A 21,929-nucleotide genomic window follows, 5' to 3' on the forward strand; every position below is an offset into this window, starting at 1 on the left:
TTGCGTTAATGTCCATACAACTGTATATTGCGCTTATAACTCTACAACTGTACATTTCGGGAATGTCCCCACAACTGTATATTGCGTTAATGTCCATACAACTGTATATTGCGTTAATGTCCATACAACTGTATATTGCGTTAATGTCAATACAACTGTATATTGCGTGTATGTCCATACAACTGTATATTGCGTTAATGTCAATACAACTGCACATTGCGTAAGGAAAGGTTTGCGGTCTAACATGGTCCGGACAAACGACTTTTCGCTGTCAATGCAAGTATGAGACCAATATACAACTGTACACGGGTAACCATCGTCAGACATTACAGACAGACTGGCAGCAAACACGACAGGGCATGATCAGGCGATGCCACATGGTGATCGCCAATTGTACAACTTTCATTTGCGCAAACTGTTCCTCACAGCGACGGAAACGGCAGCGTTAGGGGCTGATCGTTTATATGAGCATGTTCGTGAACCAACCACGATCTCCCACGATATGTATCACGATCCCGTTGCAACATCGCGAAAGTGTAGCAAAAGAAAAAGTAGGAGAAACAGGAATTAAATTATTTAATTAAATTATTTAATTTCGCTTGGAAAACTCTTCCTTTCTGAACTTGAAAGCTTTTGCCAAAGGTTTGAAGTGGTTTGCATCTGTTTATCTTTTACTGTTACAAAAATAGTAAACAACAAAAAACAAATGCAGCCATGCGATTTCTGTAACTGTATGGAGAATACTAGGCGAGTTTCCATGACGGCTGTATTCTCAACTATATAGTAGTATCGTTTCCAAAGTAAAATCCCGTTTATATTCTCTAAGTTTTGATGGTTTGTTTGTTAATTAGTTGTTTAACGCCGCACTCAGCAATATTCCAGCTATATGACGGCAGTCTGGACCAGGCAATGACAATGAATGACATCATGAGCATCGATCCACGCAATTGGGATACGATGACATGCATCAACCAAATCAGCGAGACTGACCACCCGATCCCGTTAGTCGCATCTTACGACAAACAGTCGCCTTTTACGGCAAGCATGGGTTGCTGAAGACCTATTCCACCCCGGATCTTCACGGGTCCTAAGTTTTGTAGGAGGGTGGATGTTTTGTAGGCGGAGGACTGCTGGACAGATCATGGACAAACCAGGGGAGTGGCTATGTGAAGGTGAGCTAAAATTGTGTTTAGATTTTAAGTTGTGGATGCGAATGTTGGCCAGTGCTGTTAAACAGAAGGAAAGCATAACGATTGGCTTACAATTAGTCAGGTCACAGAGTCTGTCCACCTGGTCCCAAGTCCCCATGACTGGGGACTTAGTCGGACATGGAACCCCCACAGATTACAAGTCAAGTTTACAGAGCTCTGCAGGACGTAGACAACTTGTGGAGTGATTGTGACGCTTTTGGTTATTTCTTACAATCAACAAATTGATGTAGAAGACTCACGCCCATCACAGGTGTATAATTTGGAAAGATGTGTATGCTTTTGGAAATTTCTTACAATCAACAAACTGCTGTAGAGACTCACGCCCATCACAGGTGTATAATTTGGAAAGATGTGTACGCTTTTGGAAATTTCTTACAATCAACAAATTGCTGTAGAAGACTCACGCCCATCACAGGTGTATAATTTGGAAAGATGTGTACGCTTTTGGAAATTTCTTACAATCAACAAATTGCTGTAGAAGACTCACGCCCATCACAGGTGTATAATTTGGAAAGATGTGTACGCTTTTGGAAATGTCTTAGAATCAACAAACTGCTGTAGAAGACTCACGCACATCACAGGTGTATAATTTGGAAAGATGTGTATGCTTTTGGAAATTTCTTACATTCAACAAACTGCTGTAGAAGACTCACGCCCATCACAGGTGTATAATTTGGAAAGATGTGTATGCTTTTGGAAATTTCTTACAATCCCTAGTCTTAAACTTGGGAGGCAGTGTGACGCTTTTGATTATTCCGGATAATCAGCAAACTAATATTGTAGCCTCACACTCATCAATGGATTAAAACTTGTGGAGTGGCTTTGACGCTTTTGGTTATTTCTTACAATCAACAAACTGCTGTAGAAGACTCACACCCACCACTAATCTTAAACTTGGGAGACAGTGTGATGCTTTGATTTTTCCTGATAATCAGCAAACTAATATTGTAGACTCACACTCATCAATGGCTTAAAACTTGTGGAGAGATTGAGGTGCATATGTTTCTTGCTATTTCTTACAACCAGCAAACTGATGAAGTAGCCTCACACCCATCACTGATGTGAAACTGGAGACACTGATCCGTTTGGGTTATTTATCCCAATCAACAAAGCATAAATAACAACCATGTCATTATGAATGTCAGGGGAGCATGTGAATTGACTTTAATGTTGCCTTTAGCATAATTCCAACCATATCAAGCTGTGGGACACTAAGATTTTGCTTCACACATTGTTCCTGTAAAGGAAATCAAAACCCAGGGCTTCAGCAAAACAGGCTACAGGCTTCAAGCAGGATGGTACCAGTGTGACAACAGATGGTGATGGCGCCACTATATGGCTGAAATAATACGGAAGCTATTAAATTTTAACTCACACACTCACTGATGATACCATGGGACACATCATAGTTAAAAGTGGATAGCATTATATTGAAAATGCCCTCATTTTGCTTGACGACGGGCCAAAATCAGGCCCATTGTAAGGTGACGTCATATTGTTGTGCAATAGTGACATCATCTGGTTTGTTCTATGACGTTTTCATATTTGTAAAAGTGGGTCAGTGACCTTTGTTGTGTGTTGATTGCAGTAAGTGTTTCAAAATCGATATTGCTGTTTATTTTTATTTGATAACGAATTCTATTTTTTTAGCTATCTTGTCGGGCAGTTAATGGAAGACCTCAGGCTTCTGCAAATGATATGTCCTGAGAAATAGTGTTAACCTATAACAGGGATAGCCGACACAATACACTCGAAGCTCACCAGTCCTTGTTTGATCCCCTTAATGCTGAGTGCATTGTGGGGAAACAAGTACCCTCTTTTACATCTTTTGGTGCGACTTGGGCCGGATCTATGCACCAGACCATGGAGGTAGTCAGCTGGAAAGTAATTCATAACTTGATGTGACTGTTGTAAAGTAGGTAATGTTTTGTTAGAGGATTATGTTACATTGGCTGTGCAGATAGAAAAAAAACCAAACTCTCTTTTGAAAAGTGCTAATGTCAGAATCGACAAAGGACAATTGTACTGGAAGTTAATGTACTGTTCAATATGATGACACAATCTATCAACTGTGAAGAGTATACATGTAAATGGATCTTTCTTAATGACAGATACAGGCAGTGCACATTGTAATGTTGTTAAATGTTGCTGCTGCTTGTTTCCAATCCATGCCCTCCTCTTCTGAGATTCAGTGTTGAATTTCACCATCACAACACACATACAAAAAAAGGTTTAAGATGAAATATCTTTAATTGCAGTGGACAATAGCCCATAAAATACAACCTTACCATGTGACTTGGTCACATGACATTGATCACCTGACGTACATGACACTGATCACATGACCTGTCACATGACAATCACATAACCCATACACTGCATGACTTCCACATGACATGTTGAGAATCAAAGACTGAAGTTCATAGACCTTTTAGGATTTGAAAATAGTTCTGGTGATAACTATGGCTTTTTACAGGAGTGAGGCAAAAATTTGATTTTGTTGTAATTACAATCACCACATAAATATACATCGATCCACCATAATTAAAGCTTTGACTACAGAAATCTGAGGTATGTTTTATGATTAGAGCTATACTAAGATCACTGAGCATGAATAAGGATTGATATTTTTCAACATCTAAAGCAAAACATTGAACAGATTCTGCAGGCTACTGATGACTGAAAGCAAATTTCATTCTAAAGCCCTCAAAAATGTTTTTCGTGTCAATTAAAGGAAGAATCAGATGATCGCCTCCTAAATACAAGAACAAATTTATACATCAAATGTACATATCATACACACTTCATGGCACATAATATTCATATGACTATAGACCAACATGGGTTCATAATTACCCTCATATATCAGGAAAATAGTGATATATAGATTTACCTGAAAACAATAAGAAATAATGATTCATCTAGCTTCAAAACAAGTCATTTCTCATATCAAACTGAGCAAATATATAATCAAAGAGGCAGATGATTTTACAAAATGTCCACCACACATTTCTAAGATAGATACATATTTGGTTCAAAAGAAAACAGCATTTTCTCTTACTTTTTCAAATAGCTTGTGTTGAAGAAAGAAACCATGGAAACTGGAGTGAAAATTGAAGAAGCTAGATGAACATTGAGAAGAAAAATCCCTTACAAGGTGTGCAATAATTTCTTCAAGGATAAGAGTTCAGCAGATTTCATTCCCTGTTTACAATGATAATAATTACAGAGTACATGGGAATATATTGAACTTGGATCTAGACTAATGTGGGTTTCTTGAGGTCTTCCTTCCTGTTTGGGGCCTCAGACCCACTAAAAAGGAATCTCACTATTTAGCTAAGAACGTACCAAACATGTCTAAAAGTCCTCCAAGACAATGACATGTATATAATAATAACAACAAAACTCTCTAACATTTTCATTGTAATCTGTGTACATGGGTTCTGTGAAGAACTGCTTATTGTCTCATTGCAGAGAGAAAGTTACTGTACATTATAGCTAAAATAAATAGAATTATCATTAAACCGTCCACGTAAGCCGTCAGAAATAAGCGGGCCACTGTAACTTGATAATGCCCTCATATTGCTGGAGGACGGGACATTATCACGCCTAGGGAAAGGTGACGTCACGTACAATTGTGACGTCATCTGGTTTGTTCTATGATGTTTCCATATTTGTTACAGCGGGTCAGTGAAATTCGTGTTGATTGCAGTAAATGTTTCAAACCGATATTGTTGCTTATTTCTATTTCATAACAAATTCTATCCATTTTAGCTATAATAATGGTAACACTATTTTTCAGGGCATTATCAGTTGCAGAAGCCCTCGGTCTTTTCAACTGCCCTCCTTCGTCGGGCAGTTAATGGGAGACCTCAAGCTTCTACAAATGAGAATGCCCTGAAAAGAAGCGCTACCCTTATAGTACATTAGTTAACAATATGAAATGCAAGTTTCATGGACAGTGGTAAAGTTGAGAGATGAACACATGCTGATACCATATGTGGTCATTACTTGGCTTAAAGCTTTTAGAATGGTCACATGACCTTGAATCACAGTGTGTTGTCATCTCCAGGGCGACACTAACTAGAAGTCCTGTCTCGATATAGGTCAACATTTCACAAAATATGTACACAGTAATTAAATATTCAGACACACATTCATCATGTACAAAAACCTTCAAACAAACTCACAAGTAGCCCTTCATGTATAGAGCAGCCTAAACAATCATTCTCTCCCATTTGGACTGTATTGTACTAAGATTGTATGGAAAATGAGGAATTCTTGATAGTACAATTATTTTTTTCATTGGTTATTACCATTATGGCAGAAATTCTGGAAATATCGGATGTCTGAATTTGTGAGATGTAGTTGAAAATAACAAAGTTGACATGCATGCTCAAGTGACCAGCAGTGAACGTGAGTGAGTGAGTGAGTGAGTTGGGTTTAACACCTCTTTTAACAGTATTCCGGTTATATCATGGTGTGTCAGATTAATGTGGGAGGAAAGCCTGAAGTGATGCAGGTCTCAGATGTTTACCACTTTGGTGAAACCCACAAGCATAGGTATGGTTTTGCAAACCTAGAAACATAATCATAGGTTTCTGGCGTGCCCAGGAGGTGCAACTCTGCACAGCGAATTGTGGCGCCTTAGACGACAGGGCCACCCGTGCCAGAAGCAGTGAAAGTATTCAATAACTATTTCCTTACAGTGTTGTTTTAAAACCTGTTCTTTATCTGTACTCCGGTTATTCAGTTGCTTACCATCATGAAGGCCATTTCAAAGAATAGCTGTCTGCTACAGAATGGAGGCCATCATTTTGCAAGCATAGCGTGTCCTGTGTCAGATGATTAGCAACCATCAGAAACACTAGAGTGAGTGAGTTGGGTTTTACGTTGCTTTTAACAGTATTCCAGTTATATCACGGCGTGTCAGCTTAATGAGGGAGGAAAGCCCAAAGTGATGCAGCTCTCAGACGTTTAGCACTTCAGTGAAAGAAACACTAGAAATCTTGAGGACTGAACTATGGATTATTGGGCAACATCGTTATAAAATAAATATACCTAAATCAATCATCAATCAATAAATAGCAAGTTTCCTCTTACATTAGGATGCCCTAGCTCTGTTTGGCATTTTGTCATAAGGTTTAAGGGCCACCAAATTTCAAAGCTTAATTTGGCATTTAGCTGTTAAAATTGATGGCCACCTATTGTGACCAAAATTTATAGTGCTATAAATGTTGAAATACATACACCTATACAAAGACAGTCATAGGGCTAAAATGGATGTGCCTTATATGTCTTAAATGTCATATCAAGGCAAATACCATAGCATGGAGGAAAGTCAAGTCTTCAATGAGGCTGTTTGAGGATTTGTGTTACAATGACCTTTCACTCAATGCGCACATCCTCAACTTGGTCATAAACTGTCCCGTCACCTATACACCCCCACCTCTCCTGCATACATCCTGGATGCACATGCACCCTTGCAACACATCCACCCGTGACTCTCATGCACCCATGACTCACATAACCAAAATAAATGCATTTCTTCATCAGAATAAAACACCTGTACAACCTCTCCTGTAGTAAATATACACACACTGCTCCCACCTTCAAACAAGGTCATGGCCTAGTAATGACCCTGACCTCATTCAATGACTGGTAAAGTCCAATGTTTTACATTCTTGAACATACGATTATTCATTCGGCTGTTTGTTGTCATCCTAATATATTACATTTTTCACAAATGACACCGAGCTTGAAGTCAAAGCCACAAGATCATATCGTTTGTAACAATTCCTTGAAGTAACCTTCAAAGTTAAGAAGCAGTCCCGGAAGGAATCTCTGAGCGAAGGAGAATTCTTCACTTTTGTCTGCGATTACACAATTTTGGATTCCTCCAGGGACTATCAGTAAATGGATATAATACAGATGATTGCCAACATACATGTTAAAATTACTGGCTGGTGAGGCTCTGAATGTCAGACCCCAAACCAAAATGACAACACAAATAAATCATGATTTGATTCAGTCACAAAAGAGAACTATTTGATTGTTGACAAGTGGCAACAACACTCTGACATTTACACCACTTCATCAAATTCACCTCAAATCAGAGGTAACAGTGTGACAATTGTATATTCACTGAAATGTGCACAGTAGCAGTGTGACAGTATTCACTGAATATACACACAGCAACAGTGTCACTGTGATATATTTCACTGAATATTACACATAGTAAGTGGTATATTCACTGAATATACATAGTGTTACAATGATTATTCACTGAATATACAAATTGCAACAGTATAACAGTGTTACATTCACTGAATATACACATAGCAACAGTGTTATATTCACTGAATATACACATAGCAACAGTGTTACATTCACTGAATATACACATAGCAATAGTGTTACATTCACTGAATATACACATAGCAGCAGTGTTACAATCACTGAACATATACATAGCAACAGCGTTACATTCACTGAATATACACATAGCAACAGTGTTACATTCACTGAATATACACATAGCAGCAGTGTTACATTCACTGAATATACACATAGTGACAGTGTTACATTCACTGAACATACACATAGCAACAGTGTTACATTCACTGAACATACACATAGCAAGTGTTACAGTGGTACATTCACTGAAGACCTGCTGGATGACCTGGTCCACACATTGATGATGATCTGCATGATGCCCTCAATTCTCAAATGATTGATTGGTGTCCAGGATAAATAAAGCAATATTCATAGCCAGTTTGCACAATAATAAAAATATGACATTTATGAATAAAACTGGAATCAGTTCTGTGGCTCTTACAGAACAGCAGTAGAATCTATATTTCCAACAATGAAACAAAAACCATTCAGCCAATAGCAGTTAAATTTAACGACCTTCACCCTATAATGCTGTGCCATATATACCGGTATGTCTCATGCGTGTAACGCAATATTTACTTACATCAGTGTTACTCTGACTTCACCTGCATAATCCACCAGCACACTTCCTTAATACCTGAATGTGATTATGATAGTTATCAACTATTGACAGACCATCACAGCTACAGGAAACATGGCTTAAAAGGTCAACTACACCCAGTCAATATCAGTATAGGAAGGCTCCCTTCAATATTTCCACTATCTTCATCGGTAGTTGCTGAGAGCACTCTTAAAAGACATGATGGATATATATGGATATTTTACATTATAATTATTTTTTTCTACTCTGCTTCTTCAAGTTAATACATTCAGCCATAAAACATACACCTAAAATAAAGTGACACAGTCAACGTGGTCAGTTATCACCCCATGGTCATCTAACATATACTACGAAATATATTTTTGAAATGTGATTACATTGTTTCATTATGGTTTCATCACATGGAACAGAGGGTTTTTGAAAGGAATTGTACATCTGACAAAAGGGAACTGATGAAATGGTTCTGCTTCCCACTAGGGTCCAGTAAATACAGTGATAGAACCAGTCCATCCTTTTTGATACATTAGAGTTCTCCCTAAAGCCATGTTGATTCACTTGTCTTGCAGCACAGGAAAGACCTCTTACGGGATTGGGTGGTCAGGCTCACTGACTTAGTTGATGAATGTCATCGATCCTAATTGCGTGGATCGATTGTCATGATATTAATCACTAGATTGTCTGGTCCAGACTATATCATTTACAGACCGCTGTCATATAGCTGGAATATTGCTGAGCGCGGCGTTTAACAACAAACCAACCAACCTCTACTGAGTATATCTTATTTCTCATACTACTTTTAGGTATTTTCACAGAACTAATAAAACATCATAAAAAGGAGTACTGTTATGTTGAAAGTTACTTGATGACTTAAGGGGAGAAACCTCTTGCACGTCTTGCTCAGATAAACAGAAGTTATGGACGAGGATAACCATTCCCCGGGAGAGTCTTACTTTAGTTGAATTTGTTCCTAATTATCTACTTAAATTCTTTCCAATTAACCACATGTCCCTAATGTCAGTTTCATCTAGGCCGAATTTTTTCATAGGTAAAACGGTTTCCCTTTTCAACATATTCCCCATCTACGAGGTCAAATGTCTGATGCTTCACATAGTGAAACTGTTGTACTGCAAACTCATAGAACTCGTTCTCCATCCGCCATATTGGTGACTCCTGAATTCGGGCCAGGGTGTCTGGCTTGGGAGCAATCTTCTTGGTGGTTTTCCGCAGATGGGATTTGCGACCTGAAGCATAAACACATTTTTATCAACATTGTAACAAAATAGAGAGGCATTTTGTTGGGTAGGAATGCAATATTGTTTTCATACACATGTGACAGTATATGTGTTGGACACCACAGATCATACCTGTATGCAACAATGATGCCAGGAGGGTGAGGTTTCACTACAGTGTCAAGCCTCTAAATCAAAGTGTCTATTCAGCACAAAATGCAAGTCACATTATTACAACTACTTGTCTCTTTCAAAAAGCTGACCCATGAAGATCCGGGGTAGAATAGTTCTTCAGCAACCCATACTTGCTGTAAAAGGTGACTATGCGTATCGTAAGAGGCGACTAAAGGGATTGGGTGGTCAGGCTCGCTGACTTGGTTAATGCATGTCATCGGTCCCAATTGCGTGGATCGATACTCATGATGTCAATCACTGGATTGTCTGGTCCAGACTTGATAATTTACAGACCGCCGTCATATAGCTGGAATATTGCTGAGTGCGGCGTTAAACAACAAACAAACAAACACAAACTTTCAAAAAGCCATTTAAAATTATGATGATTTTAAAATATATATCAAGACGATATACAGACATCATCCTTATAAAAAATAAAAAATCGCTAATACTTGTTCGAAATCCGTCGAACACAAAAATATGTGAATGCGATGTGGGAACAATTGAGGTATATAACTGTCCAAGACATAAATAGAACCAATCTACATGACAATTTAGCCCTATGACAACAGGAAGTCATCAAGATGTGGGAAATAGCAACAGAAGGGAAACAAGTAGCATATTACATTGTTGTAAAAAAATAATTGGGTTAAAAAGGAACATTCTTATCACATCTACATCAATTACACATTACAAATTTGAAATTCAACAGTGGCACATCATTGCTTAAGGTGGGAGTATGATTTTACCCCACTTCTAGCACTATTCCAGAACTATCATGGCAGGCGACTTCAGAAATGGGCCTCTCACATTTTAGTGGAGAATCAATCTGGGTCCTTGGTGTGGCTATAAATGATTTAACCACTAGGCTGTGCCACTGGCCCCTTCAGGTAGAACCTTATTAAATTATCACCATGACATGTTGGGGCTGTATACCACAAGTGGATAATATACCACATATGCTCCAGGACTTCAAAAGTCTGTAGTAGGATATGACCAGAACAAATATGCAACTGTATTACAAAACTGTAGATTATTTTGATAAACAATAACAAGACCAAATTGATGTGAAGCCTGACAAAACGATATCCCACAATGATTTCAAACAAGACCAGATGGTTACATACAGACACATGGACATATGATCCAACTGCATGAAAACAGAGAGCAGGCATAGTAATAGAAAATGTCTATCTCAATCCCAGCTATACTGTGTCCATGATGTCTACACAAAACCATAGCAATGTTTCATCAGTCATCAAACTCATTAAAGTAGAGCTGTTAAAACAATCACAGCAATAAGAACACTTTGGGTCCAGTGTCACACATTAGAGCAGAGAGCAAAATTACCCAGGAAGACTGAGGATGGACATACTTAATTCATAAACTTTCAACCAGAATACAAGCACAGTACATAAGAGATTTATTTCACCTATTTACAATGATGGTACAAAGACGGATCCAAAAATGACAAAAATACAAACAATAGCTGTGATGATATCAGTAACGAGCATCAATTTGGTTCAGCCCATCTGAACATTCCTGAACTAATATGCCGTACCCCTGCAGTTCAACCCATAAGTTATTTATCCCAATCTTGCATATTGTAATGAAAAATCATGAACAAGATGACATTAGCATAAGACATTGGTTGGAGTGGTTCAGAGAACATCAAAAGTCTCCAGGAAGGTTAATCAAAAACAAGAGCACATGCCTAAAGATAAGCTTACCACTTTTACCAAGTCTATGCTAAGCAACTGTTCAATTTCTGAAATCTAAGTTTGTAGTTTAATGTCGCACTCAGAAATATTCCAGCTATATGACACCAGCCACACACTTTCAGGAAAATAAAACATGGAGCCTGACCAAACAATAATGTCCAGATGGATAGCTGACTTCTTGTGTCACTGAGTTTATAATAAGTATCTTAATACAGAACTATCATTCCCTCAGTGGTTGATAACACGAGCAACGATCAATGCCATATTGGTACAATGACAAACAAAAATGCATTAACTAGATTTCACAGTGTGAGTGAGTGAGTGAGTTGGGTTTAACGCCGCTTTTAACAGTATTCCAGGTATATCACGGCGTGTCAGCTTAATGTGGGAGGAAAGTGATGCAGGTCTCAGACGTTTACCACTTCGGTGAAACCCACGAGCACGGGTATGGTGCTGACAAACCTAGAAACATAATCGGGGCGGACTGGGATTCGAACCCACAATCATAGGTTTCTGGTGTGCCCAAGGGACGCAACTCTGCACAGCGAATCGCAGCGCCTTAGACGACTGGGCCACCCGTGCCCCCTAGATTTCACAGAAGACTAGTCTCACCTGAGTTGTACAGCTGGACAGCCCCTCGGAACATGCGTGGCAGAGTCGCCTCCAACACAGCAATGAAGTCACCAAGCTCCTCTGTTACACCTACCACCAAGTAATGATGGATGAGATTGTGCTTGGCCTGTTCTAGAGCCCACCTACTTCCGGGTACCCTGTAAAACAGAAAGTGGATAATTCAGAAACAACCTCCAGGTAATGATGGAATAGATTGTGCTTAGCCTGTTCTAGAGCCCACCTACTACCGGGTACCCTGTAAAACAGAAAGTGGATAATTCAGAAACAACCTCCTGGTAATGATGGAATAGATTGTGCTTGGCCTGTTCTAGAGCCCACCTACTTCCGGGTACCCTGTAAAACAGAAAGTGGATAATTCAGAAACAACCTCCTGGTAATGATGGAATAGATTGTGCTTGGCCTGTTCTAGAGCCCACCTACTTCCGGGTACCCTGTAAAACAGAAAGTGGATAATTCAGAAACAACCTCCTGGTAATGATGGAATAGATTGTGCTTGGCCTGTTCTAGAGCCCACCTACTACCGGGTACCCTGTAAAACAGAGAGTTTGTCATTCAGAAACAACCTCCAGATCATGATGGAATAGATTGTGCTTTAACTGTTCTATGGCCTGCCGACTACCAGGTACCCTATACCAGGATGTTAGCCATTTGCTATTACAAACCACATGGTCCATAGAAGACAATCCGTCAAATTTAACAAGATGCAGAGTTGAAGACAAAAATCAAAGATGATCAAGTGCTATTGTTTGATATTAGTTATGAACTGCCAAGCAGAATTAAGAGAAGATGGATGGAACTGCTGTTATATGGTTTTAGGAAAAACGACCAAAAGCACATAAATTTCTTAAATTTTCTGAAGAACTAATTGTGCTCATTTCACATAGCTCAATCAAATGAATAATCATAAATTCAAATAATAGTTAATTGTGTAATGAAATTCACATGTGTTTTTTTTAAGATTACAACTCAATTTCCCTATCGACCTTATTCTGAACATTCCATAAATTTGAAAGATCCATGAGGTTAAAATTGGTAATCAGCACTTTTTTCTCACAAGAAATCAGCATTAGAAAACAAATCAATCACATTTGGCTGAGACAGAGGAAATTGAAAATCAAATCAGAACTCTTTCAAGCCGATTAAATTTCAGAGATTTAAATCTGAAATGAAACAAGACTTCAGTGTGAACATGAAGCTATAAAACTATCTTCGACTATTGTGACCTGGCATTTCAGTTATTGTCCATTTTCTTAAATAACTAATCCATCACAAAACTAACACAAATTAGTTCCCTATCAATTATTTATCACGATAATTCATCACTTGCTTCTCATTATCAATTTTGGAGCGGATGCCATGCTATTTTCATCTGAAATAGAAACATCTTGTCTACCTTGCTGACATAGAAAATCAAGTTGGATAATATCTCAGTTCAATCTCATCACCGTCATGTGATGAAGGGCTCGTCAAGAAAAGTATAGATGGTTAGTTTTCGAGACTTGCTGAAATTTTCTTTCATCTTTCTCTGTGATGGAGCTGGGAGGTAAAGGTGGAACTAGGCTGCAGTTGTCATCACGACGGAATAGGTGATGCATTACTGTTACTTGAGCTACGTGTTCAACTAGTGTCAGTTTCTATCAGCATTACAATGACAAAGTTATTCATTACATTTTATCATGCTCAGTATATCAGGTGATTTCAAATTGCGACTTTTATCATGTGTTTCATGTCATACACTTGCCAAATACCTTCACTGCCCCGGGGCGTGCATAAAGATGCATGTTTATTAAATGAGTAAACATTTTGTTGTACCAGCATCCATTTTTGTTCTATTTGTAAACTTCCCTCCATACATTGATGTTTCAGATTTTTCTGAATTCAAAATTTAGAATTACCGTATTCGACGTAATAAGCGCACCGCTCTAATAAGCGCCCATGGCGATATTTGGATTATTTGCGGATAAATTGGCTAGTAAACAAGCCCAATTTGCATCCCTTCCGATTGATCAATTACTTATTTGTTCGGTATAATACGCACAGGTGTGTTATATGCACACTTATTTTTGGGCAATTAAATTCTGGAAAAATATATCTGTTGGACATAAACATTTCAGGCTGTCAGCATAAACAACGAAATCTATCTTTCAACTATGTTTTTTTCACCAAAATAATATTCTAATAAGAGCCCCCTATTTCTAATTTTGAGAGCGCCCCGGGCGCTTATTACGTCGAATACGGTATACAATATATTGTGATACATATGGCAAAACAGCCTTGTGGATCGCAAAATATCAAGAAACGGTACCAATTTGCTACACTTGATATTAGATTACTTTCAAATAAGTTCTGAAATAATACACAGTCAGTGAGTGAGTGATAGTCTTATTGTCTGCATACTTGATGGTGAAATATAACCACTTTTCTACACCAGTGTCTAAATACAGATTATGGCAGATAACAAACACAACTTTAATCTCTCCTCATCTTCCCGATTCAAAGGAGTCATCGTATCCCAATTGAGTGGATCGATGCTCATGATGTTAATCACTGGATTGTCTGGTCCAGACTCGATTATTTACAGAGCGAACGCTTTAACCACTAGGCTACCCGACCGCCCCTAGTCCGGAGTGATGCCGCTCTACCACTAGACCACAGAGGTGGTCGAGTCAATAGGAGAGACATAGAAGGGACATAACTTGTAATAGCCACTGGTGATGCTACTATCGAGCCACAAAATTCCAGTGCGGTTCAGCAATGCTGGGAACTTGACTTTATTAGTCAGGTAGTCGTGGGCAAATGTCCGAAAATCATGGCTTCAAAATGCAGGACAAACTGTCAACACATATTGATAACTTAGCAAGTTATTTAGTAGTCTTACGCCACAGTTTTACACCGAACATCACAGCTATATAGTTGCAGGATCTCGAAGTAATCCCATCTCCACATTACATAAGCTGTTGGTTGTACGAGCAATAATCCATGTCACATGTATGCAACACTTAGAAATTGGAGTGAGTGAGTGAGATTTTGCAGTTTTTATCAATTTTGTAACAACATTACATGGGCAATCCAACCCATTGTTTTGTGAGAGTGAAGTAAAAGTATCAACCACCAGGCTACCCCACTATCTATTGTGATTCTAGGTTAGACTTGGTCTTTAGCAACCCATGCAAGTTGCAAGAGGCAACTTAATGGATCAAGTTGTCAGGCTCAGTGACGGCATGTATCGTTCACGAAATTATTTTGGTCCAGACTTTATTATTTACAGGCCGCCATCATATAGCTGGAAGAATGCACAGTGCGACGTTTCACAACAACATGTACACATGCATGCACGCACACATTCGCGGACACTTAAAGTTCTCAAGCACTCCTCAGCTCTGGTGAGCTATTAAATATGTCAACAAAAAGTGTGACGGTAAACTTCCTGAAGCCTGCTTCGAAGAGAGTGTGATGAATGTATGGGAATATATTGCCATCTAAGTCCTACTTCATTAAATCTTTATGACCAGTTTCATTCCCTGTCAAAAATATCTTTCCCAGCGTTTGACAATTTACCATGTGTCATATTGATTAATACTCAGGTTACATGGACACATAAGATAGGTTGCTCAAGTTTCTAGTGTCCGGTTGCAGCAGCTTCAGGTACACACAGACAGATGCTACACACAAGCAGAAAATACAGATAATCCTTCTGTTCCTATCTATTTGTCTCTTCTCTGATAGAAGTATTGAGTAAACTCAAAAGACATTGTCTCAGCATAATACTGGCAGAAGCACCACAGAAAAAGTGCAACAGTGAATAAAGAGGGTACAGTATATCACCTGATCACAGTGGTCTCATAAATTGGCTAAGGAAATGCCTAACTTGTGGTTGATGGTGTAAGCAGTGATGGATATCTGCAGGTCACAGATGCTGGAAGCTTGTGACCCATCCCAATATCATCAATGGAACCCATGCCTCCTTTCTGCTGCCTTTTACCAATAAGTATTGATATGTGTAATGTGTTCTGCACCCAATCCTCCTTTCTGTTGCCTCTTACATTAAGTATTGATACTTGTAATATACTCCACACCCAATCCTACCTTTCTGTTGCCTCTTACAATAAGTATTGATACTTGTAATATTCTCCACACCCAATCCTCCTTTCTGTTGCCTCTTACAATAAGTATTGATACTTGTAATATACTCCACACCCAATCCTCCTTTCTGTTGCCTCTTACAATAAGTATTGATACTTGTAATATACTCCACACCCAATCCTCCTTTCTGTTGCCTCTTACAATAAGTATGGATATGAGTATTGTGAAATGCTTTCAAAATGTATTATTTCATGGCAACTGTGTCCGAGTTGGAAAGAACAAAATTTACTGCAACACTCAAAAATCTTTCATGACATGAAGCTCAAAGCAGCAGTTGTCTGACTATCATACAGGAGATTTCCCAAGCTGTGTAGTACTTTCTATGATGGACATAATCCATGAGTGACTGTGTTGTCAGTTTTAGGTTTATCATGCAACATAGCCAGTACAAGCTCAAGTTCAAAGCCAGGTCAAGACCTTGTACATTAGGGCTAGCTAGGCCACCAAGATGCCACAACTTTCTATGCCAGTTGTAATTAATCAATATTTGTGGCCACTAAAATTTCAATAAAAGCATTCACATTATTTTAACTGGGCAAAAACTAAGTTAGCTTTTAGCTACAGGGTTGTTGGATTTAGTGGCAGAATCCTATCATTGATGTTGATGTCAGGAAGAGAATTCACCAACACGATTGGTCATAATACAACTGGGCAATTTTATAGCTGCATTTATTGCTATTACCCTTTTTTTCAGCCATGGTTCAATAGTGACCGATATATTTATGCAGCCAGTATTGACTCTTAATTTAAAGTTCGAATGAATGGATTTGAAGAACATGCAAAACTAAAAGTTTCAGGCTTATTTTTTATATTTTTCATTAAAACATTTCAACGGATCTATCTGAAATGCCACAAATGTTTCTGAAAGTCATTTCATGATAAAACCAAGTTCTCAGCAAAACATATACAAATGCACTGACTTCTATTGCCAAAGAATATATATTGAAATATTGTGAGGTAGTCACCGACAGCAACCACATGATTCTTGTAGTGAACAATATCAACAGTAGCAGAGTCTGATAATATTTAGGAAATGAACACAGGTTAATAGCATGATGGGCTGATATCGCTAGGCTACCCCGGTGTACACAAAGGTACTATTTAGAATTCAGTCTGCCATTGGTTCGTGTTTTAAGGCATTTTGGTGACAACTGAAACTACTACCGGGTATTTAGACTTTTCAGGGTTAGAACTCAAAAGCCTTCCTAGCCTGGGTAAAGATAAAATACCCTTGTAATGTCAAAACAATCAGGGAAATTTGGACTCTCGAACAGGAATTTGTACTAGCCTCGGGGTAATGGGTATTGTGTGGACCACTGACACTATTGTTCAGACATTTAGAGTCCAACAGCTCATGTTAAAAGCACTGTGTGGATCACTGACACTATTGTTCAGACATTTAGCGTCCAGTAGTTGATTATTGAAGCATAGTGTGGACCACTGAAACAATTGTTCAGACATTTAGCGTCCAGTAGCTCATTATTGAATCATTGTGTGGACCACTGAAACAATTGTTCAGACATTTAGCATCCAGTAGTTCAATATTGAAGCATTGTGTGGACCACTGAAACAATTGTTCAGACATTTAGCGTCCAGTAGTTCATTATTGAAGCATTGTGTGGATCACTTAAACTATTGTTCAGACAGTTAGAATCCTGTAGCTCATTATTGAAGCATTGTGTGGATCACTTAAACTATTGTTCAGACATTTAGCGTCCAGTAACTCATTATTGAAGCATTGTGTGGATCACTTAAACTATTGTTCAGACATTTAGCGTCCAGTAGCTCATTATTGAAGCATTGTGTGGATCACTGAAACTATTGTTCAGACATTTAGCGTCCAATAGTTCATGTTAAAAGCATTTGTGTGGACCACTGAAACTACTGTTTAGACATTTCATGAGCTTGTGTCTTAAGACATTTCATAGATCCTTGATTTCCCATCCCCATTCTCATGGCCACCCAGAGAACCCCATATACATATAAAATGTTCTCCCACTGTGAAATCTGAAGTCATAACACAGGGGAGGTGTGGGGACAAGAGACAAGATAATTCTCCAAGTAAACAACCCACCCACATTCTGACATTCAATCCTACCCAGGAATCTTCAATTGATAACAAAAACCCATTAGCAAAAACCTGATTTATTTTTCTGCTTAACAGGTTTTTACTGCCCTTATCGTCTTTGTGTAAACAGTTTTATTAACTCTCCTGCACATATACGCAGCCTTGATGATGTTTCCCTGTGGGCGACACAGGCTTTCATAAACGGATTTGTACTTTGTCTCCTTCTTTTACATTATCTGTAACATAGCAACAGTATAGAAAACTGCACATGTATTTAATATTGCCATGCTTGAAGGAACCAAATCAGTTGTGAGTGTACAGAAAATCATACAGTCGTGGGATGAATTTTGGTTGAATTTAAATTTTTACACTTAATGCAAGACTATATCAAATGGACTGTCCAATAAAGATATTGATCTTTTATCACCTCCTGAGGATAATAACGAACTTGATAAAAAAGTGGATCAATTTGCTACACAAACCAAATGTGTGGCGTAAGTAATTATTGGTAATACCGTGTAAAGTAAATGGGTGATTATTCACATGGTGCTAATAAATCAGAGGACAAGTTGTGAGTCATGACATAAAATGAGTAACAGACGAACAGCGCCCCCTAGAACCATGCAATATGATGTGATAACGCCTTTCTGACATTATAAGCAATATCGTTACACTTTCATTTCGGAACAGAACTTGTAGAAGCCAAAAAACTCTCAATTATCAGTCCCTGCAGATAAAATATTGAGGGTGTCGCACAACTGTTACAAGGAGCGGACTGACTCATGATATTATCCCACTGTCAGAAAATGACATTCTTCCTATGGGTAGACATTGTGTCAAGATTTTCATCCAATCATTGAAACATTTGTATGGAGGCTGGATTTACGATTGAGTTAGTGACAAATGGGAATCTATGACCTTGTATGAGTTTCTGCAGGCTTTGATCAGGATAACGTATTTGGCATATTGGCAATTGTCGAGCACAGAAATGGGCTAGAATTTTGCTACTGGAACTTTCAAAGAGAGATTATTATATGAACATGATTAAATCTATAAGTAGCACGGTGCTCACTCTGTGAGCAAATTGAACTGGCTGGCAAATCTCAAATTTAACATTGTACTGTTCAACCTGACATAACTGAAACCTTAGAATTATTGAAAGGGGAGACAATACTTTTATAATATTTGCATCCATGAAGTAGCCATCCTTGGATAGCGTAGCAAATACAAATTGGGTTCCCTTGTGAGACACCTTAGGTGAATCCAGAACAGATGTTGGGCAACTAATTACATATCATACCATATCATGAGACTTCAAAACAAAATGAAACTGTATTACTCAATTACTCCATGCAGGTTTGTGTCATGAAAAGTGCAGTTGCACTGCGTGGAATGCAAATACTACAGTCTACTCCAGTGTGGACTCCAGCACAAACAGTCGTCTTGCACACCAAATAATTCCCGTGATCTCATAATTTTCATGTCTGACTTGTCCTTCTTGATAAAATCAAAACTAATTCTTGACATGAATCATCTTCAACAAATCTTGAACTTACCAACACTCAGCATTTTGGCCACAGAAAAATGGAATTTGTAGCCAGAGGTTTCCAGGATCACAGTCTTCTCCATTTCGATTGACACATTCATCAAATGTCTGAAAATCAAATGTCACAATTGTCAACATTTGTCGAGATGTGTTGAGGTAGGAAACAACTTTATCATGATACATACCTTATCCTCTACTCTGGACCATGACTAAATGACAAAAAAGTCTCTATTTCTGAACAGATGTTCTTTATGCAGCATCATGATCTTATTATTATTTTAATTCTTAACTCTTCTCATAAAGTTATAGGCATATACAAATCGTGTCCTTGTTTTCAAAAGGGCTCACAAATATAATGTTTTTGTACAATGTATTGATTGAGAGCATGTTGAGAACAGTTTACAGGTTTATTATGGTTTGAATATATTTTCTGTGTAAATACTGTGAACATTGTAATAATCATCAATTCTATTTTCCTTTAGTTTTCACACACTTCCACACAAATGTCCAGCAGAACACAGTAACTATTTTTTTTAAATTGCAACTGGCAAATGGATCAGAAGTTTATTGTGTTGTTACCTGTTGAAAAGACTGTCTATTTTCCCATGTTCATTTTGTATTTGATAGTATGAGCAACAGCCAATTTGGTTGAGGACAATGACACACAACCGACAAAGTCACTCAGCCTGACCACCTCATCCATAGTGTCACCTTTTTCAACAAGGTGAGGTGAAATGGGGTTTAACGTCGCGTCCAAGATTATTGCATTTATATAGCGACGTGCATATACGTGTGTGTGTTTGTGTGGCTGCTTGTACTAGTCCGGACTGATGCCGATTTATAGTGCTAGCTCACTGAGATACCATGCTGCAGTTAAACATGAATACCCCACTCAGACACAGTATACTGACTCCAAGCCGACCAGTCCTTGTTTTAGCCCCTTAATGCCGAGCGCCAGACAGGGTAACAACAAGTACCATCTTTTAACGTCTTTTGGTCTTTTTCAACAAGCAGGGGTCGGGGTCATTTTTCTAACCTACAATCCCATGGTGTTGGGGTACTAGATTAACAAAGCAGTAATGCTACGCTGCATCAGCATTCAACATGACCATTTTTCTTTGCTTTCTGTTAATGTGCTAATGTTTACCCAAAACAGTAATAGCAAGCTTACTCTCTATCAATGGTAAATTCATCAGACAATCCATACTGAATCCTCAATAATCTCAGAACATAGGTCCCAAAGAAATTCTCACCTTTCAGTTGAAACATTCTCTATCAATTAACAAAACAGGAATTCTCATCTTGCCCTAAAACGATTTGCAAGTCAATATTTGCCTCTATCCTCTCCTATATAATCAGGTTGTCAGAATTCATAACCCTTGTCTCTATTACACACCGCCTGTCTCGTCAGCGATCATCATTGCCAAGCAAATCTCCCATTGGTGTTTTGCAGGGGAGCTTTCTTGGCCCTATCAGATTAATGTTTCCCTTCGAAATATTCATGGCCCATTGTATCAGTGATTATAACCTCTCATTGTCTTCTTTGTAATCGTTTGAGAGTGTTACATGCGATCAATCATCAGAAGAGGTCCCAGATGTTTTCTGATGTGCTTGATGAAGCAGGTTCACGAAATACTGTATCAATTTCAAAAGCCATTTAAACTTGTGACATAAGAGATCAAGTTTCCGCAATACAACAGAAACATCTTTAACCTTTTTTGATGAACAAAGATCATTGTGCAAGCTTCCATCTGAATGAGATATTTGATGGAACATCAAATAACAGTCCTTCTGACACAGAAATGTGTTGATGTTAAATTCTACAGCATTATGATCTCTCCTTCATTTGAAACACATACATGATGATTCAGGGTTAAAATCCTATGAACAAAGACCATATATATATTCAAAACAGATACCCAAACTGAATGTGTGAATGGGTTTCATACCATCTCAGCTACACTTCTCAACAGCACGTGTACACATAGGAGTGAGTGAGTGAGTGAGTGAGTGAGTGAGTGAGTGAGTGAGTGAGTGAGTGAGAAAGCTTTATTACACCAGCAATATGTTAACAGCCTACACAGCGTAATACTCAGTGATCAAACGGGCAACTGAAGTGGCAAGGGATGAGCTGGAGTTTAAATGCTGCATTAGATATTATTTGTGTTTCAGCACAGGATGTCAGCATAACATGGGAGGTGGAACAA

The 21,929-nt window shown here is 38.4% G+C and overlaps 1 protein-coding gene across 1 annotated transcript in view; it reads right to left on the bottom strand.

Moving 5' to 3' along the window:
• Positions 1-3,442: 3,442 nt before the first annotated feature.
• Positions 3,443-21,929, bottom strand: part of LOC124122685 (heparan sulfate 2-O-sulfotransferase 1-like) — a 228,632-nt gene continuing 210,145 nt past the window's right edge. The window contains exons 6-8 of the mRNA XM_048389359.1: positions 19,733-19,830; positions 11,945-12,102; positions 3,443-9,449 (exon numbers count right to left, since the gene is read on the bottom strand). Of these exons, the coding sequence (XP_048245316.1) occupies positions 9,229-9,449; positions 11,945-12,102; positions 19,733-19,830 (477 nt within the window). The 3' untranslated portion in view covers positions 3,443-9,228. The remainder of the gene's footprint in view (positions 9,450-11,944; positions 12,103-19,732; positions 19,831-21,929) is intronic.

This window comes from Haliotis rufescens, unplaced genomic scaffold, assembly GCF_023055435.1.
Source record: "Haliotis rufescens isolate VD_foot unplaced genomic scaffold, xgHalRufe1.0.p SCAF_8, whole genome shotgun sequence".
Classification (NCBI taxonomy): Eukaryota; Metazoa; Mollusca; class Gastropoda; order Lepetellida; family Haliotidae; genus Haliotis; species Haliotis rufescens.